Source organism: Pseudophryne corroboree, chromosome 1, assembly GCF_028390025.1.
Source record: "Pseudophryne corroboree isolate aPseCor3 chromosome 1, aPseCor3.hap2, whole genome shotgun sequence".
Taxonomy (NCBI): Eukaryota; Metazoa; Chordata; class Amphibia; order Anura; family Myobatrachidae; genus Pseudophryne; species Pseudophryne corroboree.
Window position 1 is genome coordinate 431951116 of NC_086444.1, and position 6688 is coordinate 431957803.

The window sequence follows — 6688 nt, forward strand, 5'->3', positions numbered from 1 at the left end:
CCCTTTGTTAATCTGGCATTGAGCATGACACTCTCACTTTGACTCAATTCTGACACATATCAGTGACATAGTATAGCGAACAGTATGCTTACTATTGTCCTAGTGATAGACACTGTGCTTCCTGGCTATCTTATTCTCTAATTCTTCTTCTACAGACCTCAGTGACCTCTCCCCCCCCCTTCCCCAGGACCCACACTATTGTTTCTCTCTCTCGCTCTCTCTTTTCTGTCTTTCTCCCAAACCCCAAAACATTAAAGGTGCATACACACTGGGCGTTTTTGCCCAGCGTGTATGAACAGCGATGATCGCTGACATCGCTGGGCTGAAAAGCGCTCAGTGCATACACACTAGGAGCTTTTCCCCTCTGCCTAGCGATGTCAGCGGGGGTGAGCGGCTTTCCATAGCAGGACGCTATGGAAAGCCGCTCACCCCGCCGTTCATCTACTGGTAATACCAGCGATGAAGCGGGAGCGTGCATCACCGCTCATCGCTGGGGCATACACACTGGGCGGCTTTGAGCTGAACGCAGCTCAACACACCAAAAGTGATCTGCTTTCAGCTCAAAATCGCCCAGTGTGTATGGGCCTTAATGGTCACTTCAGACACTTTGCCTCTGTCATTGCACTGCAGTGCAGACTTAAATAAACCCCAAAAAAGGCTGTCCTGAACACAATGAACAGTTACGGTACACATAAGTAGTTATAAATGATCCTCAGGTTATTACACATCCATACAACAAGCGGTACATTGTAAGCATAGGTTTTTGGGATATGTAATGAGAAAAAAAAAGTGGAAAACCTTGTTGTAATGACAAATATGCTTACTACTGCCATATGCTGCCCAGGGCCTCACGATTCTAGGGGCATTTAAGTAGAGTCGGGCTGGTGCCTCTGGGGCTTCTTGGGAGGCTAGTAAAGAATGCTACCAGGCTTCTGTGAATGTGCATTACACACAATCAGAATGGCCAAGCAGCACTCTCTACCTACCTCCTAGCCTGCAGCCAGACAGTGAATGATGGATGGCTGGAGCTATCCCCCAATCACAATGCTGACAGCCATTCGCTGTAAAGGGCCCCATACACTAGGGCGATAATGCCTGATTTCATCCGATTTCGGGCATTCGGCCCGATATATCGGATGAAATCAGGCATTTTGGAGGTGTTTCCGATCCGAAGCGCGTTCCCGTGAGCATCGGATCGGATCCTCCAGACTGAATGTGTTGCACATTCAATCAGGTCCGACCTGGGGGCATGGCTGGGATCGCCCAAGATACATCATATGCAAAAGGACAGCATACAATGTATCTTGGGCGATCCTGACCCCCGGCAGGCTGCCGGGGTGATCGCCTGCGACATGTGGTCGCATAAGTGTATGGGGCCCTTAAGGAGGCAAGTGGAGAGACGGTGCGGGACCTCAGGAGGGGTAAGTTATGTTTTTAGATTTTCCAGTAAATGATTGGGTAGAGGTCCCAGTGCATTGCTTTGCCCAGGGACTACAATGCTGTTAAGACAGCCCTGCACATGACACTAGTAGGCCAGAGGGTGGTCATATGCTGACAACACCAACAGGCATCATTGTGATTTAGTTGCTTGGTCCAAGTGTGAAATGGTTGTGACTATCTAGTTATGCCACATGCACCATGGTCAAGTGGCAAAATAAATCCACCATCTTTAGTCCTAATCTTATAATTATACTAGTCACAGCATTTCCTACCTTCTCCAGTGTCCATTGGGTTAGAGGTCCTCTCGCTAGCTGGATCCACAGCAGTGGTGGCCAATGAGCTGTCACTGTATGCTTCACTACGACTCGCATCCCGGACACTTTCTCGAGAGCTGAACCGTACACGGGAAGAAGAGCTGAGATCTGGGCTTGTGTCTGATATTCCCCCCAAATCATCCATCCTGGTTGGGGTAACCGTAAATCGCACAGACGCCATTTTGGGAGGCATTGGCGCCAGCTCCTCGCTTTGCGCGGCCACTTTCCCACCTACCCAAGAAATATGTCAGTTTTTAGCTCGAATTAAAAACACATTTCAAATACCATATGCACATACTGTACAGGATCGTCTTATAGAAAATGCATAAAACTTTCTACATTCCATAGACACTGTACAAGCACCATTTGTGAAAGATAATATTACAGTAATCCCAAGAAATATTGGTTGAAGCAGAGAAAGACAGATCTAGCGCTATAGAATACCCATCTCTCACGGCCACCCTCACCACCATATATTCTGTGCATTACAATGAAATAATCAAATGTCACAATTGCTATATAATGTCAGTCAAGGCCTGAATATACGTAGAGGTATCTATAGTCATATCCAGGTATTTATAAACATATCAATTAATATTTGGATGCCAAAAGGCAGAAGAAAACCCAGACTGCTAACAAAACATAAAAGCACAGTATAAGTCAGTATAGCATTCAAGTATAAAAAAAGAAAACATCCTTAAAATTCTGAGACGCACTCACAAGAAACTCAGGCGGATATAATGATAACAGTAATGACAAGTATTGTATTTACCAAGAGAAAAACACTACAAAGGAAGTTGCAAGACAGGAACCAGCAAAACCACAGTTTTATCCCGGAATCAGAATATTGTATTGCATGAAGAAGGAACCCTCTGTGCCGCACAATCCAGTTTGGAGCAATAGAGAAGGATGACAGAGAATAGAGAAAGTCACAGAGACTAGTGACAGGCTGGGATTATCAGGAGACTACAATCAGGGCAGAGCAATAACCTAGAAAGTGATGAATGTGGAGGAAGCATGAGCTACCAGCAAAGATATGTTTTCTCATATGTGCAAATGATGGCAGGGAATGAATAAAATTTGGAGGTGGAGTGTTCAGTATATTAGGAGGGTAGGGGCGTGTAAATGGGAATATTCTACGAATGAGGAAAGAAGGGTAATTAGTATAAAGGCGCAGGGGTTAGTAAGGGGGAAGGTGGGTGGGTACGTGTAGCAAAGGCAGAAAAAGGAACAAGAACAAGAGAATAACAGCAGATGGAGGAGAGAGAGAGAGGGAGGGAGAGAGACGAAGCAGAGAAAGAGAGAGAGAGGCTGCAGGGACGTGGACGCGCACAGCCGCTATGTTGCATAGTACTGCGTGCGCGCGCCGGAGGACAGTCACTAGGGCGCGCGCAGCCGGTGCATGTTCAGCGTGTGCGCGCCTTCAGAATAAAGGGTCAGGTGTGCGCGCGTAGCTCGCTCTCGTCATTGTGGGGCGCATAGGGTGCTGGAGGGATGTGCTGCTGTGCTACCGTTCAGGATGGGGCAGCACAGATCATGTACAGTGCAACAGTGTACAGTGTCACATACTGTGTGTCTGTGTGTGCGTCCAATAGCGGGGAAAGGATGGGTTACTCTCCCTACCTATTTTATTATATACACTCTCGTTTTTCTTTCAGGAAGATGTTTATATGGGACGAAAGGAGCAGATATTAAAGTGAAAGTATAATACTTTGTTGTTGCTCAGTTTGTTTGTTTGTTTGTTTTTCTCTGTCGTCCTAGAGGATGCTGAGGTCCAATTTAGTACCATGGGGTGTAGGCGGGTCCACTAGGAGCCACTGGCACTTTAAGAGTTTAATAGTGTGGGCTGGCCACTCCCTCTATGCCCCTCCTACCAGACTGTTTAGAAAATGTTCCCGGAGGAGTCGGTCACAGCTAGGGGAGCTCCTAGGAGTTTTCTTCCTTTTATTTTTTTATTAAAATTTAGTGTTTGTTGTTTTACAGGAAGGTTGCTGGCAACAGCCTCCCTGCTTTGTGGGACTTAGGGGGGAGTAGGAACTAACTTCCTCAAGCGTTAATGGTTCTCTACTCCGCTGACAGGACATTGAGCTCCTGAGGGTGCTGATCGCAAGCCCATGAGGCGACCGCTCACTCCCGCAGCACGGCCGCCACCCCCTAACAGCCAGAAGAAAGAAGAGTGGTGAGTACAGCGCCCGCGTCCCGGTTAGCGGGTCGCCGGCGGGTATGGCGGCACAAGGGTTGGAGCACAGCGCTGACAAGGCTGCGCTCCGGGAAGGCTCAGCAGCATACACATGCAGCACTTGAGGGGCGCCTGACCCAGTGCATTATACCCTAAACTGGTCACATAGTTAACAGGGGCTAATCCCGCTGTTAACACACACAAATCCTCAGGCCAGCATAAACAATAAGTGCGGGAATCCGTGTGCCATTACAGGGCTTCTTCTCAGCGATCCAGCACTCACCAGCGCCATTTTCTCCCTGCAGATCATAGGAACAAGACGCTGACAGGGAGAGCTGCCCTCCACATAACTCCAGCTATACCTCTGCGGTACCAGGGAAGGGATGGACATCGGAAGTCCATCATCGAATCGTGGATGGGCTTCCGCCATCGAATGTTTCTGATGTGATGGTAGTTAACCATCACATTAAAAGCATTCGATGGAAAATCCATTGCGATGTTTGCGCATGCGCAATTTTCTTAGTTCATGCATGCGCAATAGGCCGCACAGTTGCTTAGTGGGGGCGCGCTGGAGGTGAGACTGAGGGCGGGCTAGGTGTAGTACTGAGGGAGGGGCCCAGACCGGAGACAGGCTATTACAAGAGGAGGCGGAGCGGTTTCAGCATGGATACAGCCACCATTATAGTAACCTACAGTAAGTGATGCCGCTGCCAGCTATCTGAATTGACGCCACGGACAGTGAGTAGAGTGATACAGCCAGGCTCTTCATTGCTGCTGCTACAGTGTCAAGAGCTGTGCCCTGATTGGTTCTCACAGTATCAGAGAGCCAATCACAGCAAGCAATCTGCTCTGTTGCCTAGCAGCAGCCTGGGAGAGGGGAGGGACCGAGAGCGTCTTGTTGGAGGCACAGAGACAACCTCCAATAGGTCACACAGCTGTTTCCCCGACGCAGGGACAGCAGCAATACAGGAGAAGAGGCAGTGCATCTTCCAGTATTCCATCGGAACACCATCAAATTCTTTCCATTCGATGGCAGAAAACATCGGAATGCCGCCATCGAATGGTAAAACCACTAACATCAGAACAAAAATTTTGATGGTTGCAAACCATCGTGATTCGATGTCCATACCTATACCAGGATGTTATAGACAGGGGGGAGTGTGATAATAATAATTATCCTATTAGTTAGTCAGTGCTGGGCTTTTATCATAATACCTGCCTACAGGGGCGCTGTGTGGCTGGCTCCGTATACTCTGTGTCTCTCTGAAGGTACTCTGGGGAAAACTGTGTCTGACATTTTCCTGGGGGGGGGGGGGGGTGTAAGTGTATATCCACATTACTATGTCCAAGGACTCTGTCCTGTGTTGCAGAGTGTTTCTCTTCTGAGGAGTTTATGCCATGTATTAAGGACTCCAATATACTGTCTCAGCCGTCTGAATCCGAACCCCCATGGGTGGATTCTTTAAGGGGAATGATATCCCAGATTTCAACTAGGGTGTCACATATTGAAAGGGAGACACAGTTTTTGAGAAAATCTGTAGAGGGCTTGACGTATTCAGCACCCACTACTTCGTCTAAAAACCCACCTCCATACCCGCAAAAACGTACTCTTGCCAGATAATGCAAGCTGACACTGATACCGACTCTGATACAGGGGACGGTGATGGGGATATGCAGCGGGGGATGCATCCCTCGCTAACGGAGTGAAATTAATGACTGAAGCAATTAGGGATGTTTTGCATATTTCCGAGAAGGTACCTGAGCAAGAAGAGGAATCTTATTTTACAGTAAATTAGAAATCCTCCCTTACCTTCCCTGCTTCTAAGGAGTTAAACTCCGTGTTTGAAAAATCCTGGGAAAGCCCAGAGAAAAAATTCCAGATCCCTAAAAGAATTCTCGTTGCTTTCCCTGAAGAGGACAGAAAAAAGTGGGAAAACCCACCTATAGTAGACGCTTCCGTATCTAGGTTGTCTAAAAAGGTGGTTTTACCTGTCCCTGGTTCAACCGCCTTAAAGGAGCCGGCTGACCGCAAGATTGAGACTTTGCTCAAATCACTATACACTGCTACAGGCGTGGCTTTAAGGCCCACTATTGCTTGTGCGTGGATTTCTAAAGCCATAGTAAAGTGGTCAGGCACATTACTTGAGGAATTAGATACTATGGGCCCTCATTCCGAGTTGTTCGCTCGCAAGGCGATTTTAGCAGTATTGCACACGCTAAGCCGCCGCCTACTGGGAGTGAATCTTAGCTTCTTAAAATTGCGAACGATGTATTCGCAATATTGCGATTACACACCTCGTAGCAGTTTCAGAGTAGCTTCAGACTTACTCGGCATCTGCGATCAGTTCAGTGCTTGTCGTTCCTGGTTTGACGTCACAAACACACCCAGCGTTCGCCCAGACACTCCTCCGTTTCTCCAGCCACTCCCGCGTTTTTTCCGGAAACGGTAGCGTTTTTATCCACACGCCCATAAAACGCCGTGTTTCCGCCCAGTAACACCCATTTCCTGTCAATCACACTACGATCGCCGGAGCGAAGAAAAAGCCGTGAGTAAAAATCCTATCTTCATAGCAAATTTACTTGGCGCAGTCGCAGTGCGGACATTGCGCATGCGCACTAAGCGGAAAATCGCTGCGATGCGATTAAATTTACCAAGCGAACGACTCGGAATGAGGGCCATGGATAGGAGTGACATTGACTTGTTTTTACATCACATACAGGATTCTGCAGATTTCATGGTGGAGGCCAGGAAGGA

General features: G+C 47.9%; 1 protein-coding gene across 2 annotated transcripts in view; it reads right to left on the bottom strand.

The window, feature by feature from the left end:
• The window catches only part of SLC12A6 (solute carrier family 12 member 6), a 103381-nt gene extending 100286 nt beyond the window's left edge, over positions 1-3095 (bottom strand). For both annotated transcript variants that reach the window (XM_063913469.1, XM_063913468.1), the window contains exons 1-2: positions 2527-3095; positions 1713-1985 (exon numbers count right to left, since the gene is read on the bottom strand). In XM_063913469.1, coding sequence (XP_063769539.1) covers positions 1713-1947 — 235 coding nt within the window. In that variant the 5' untranslated portion in view covers positions 1948-1985; positions 2527-3095. The remainder of the gene's footprint in view (positions 1-1712; positions 1986-2526) is intronic.
• Between the last annotated feature and the right edge of the window lie 3593 nt (positions 3096-6688).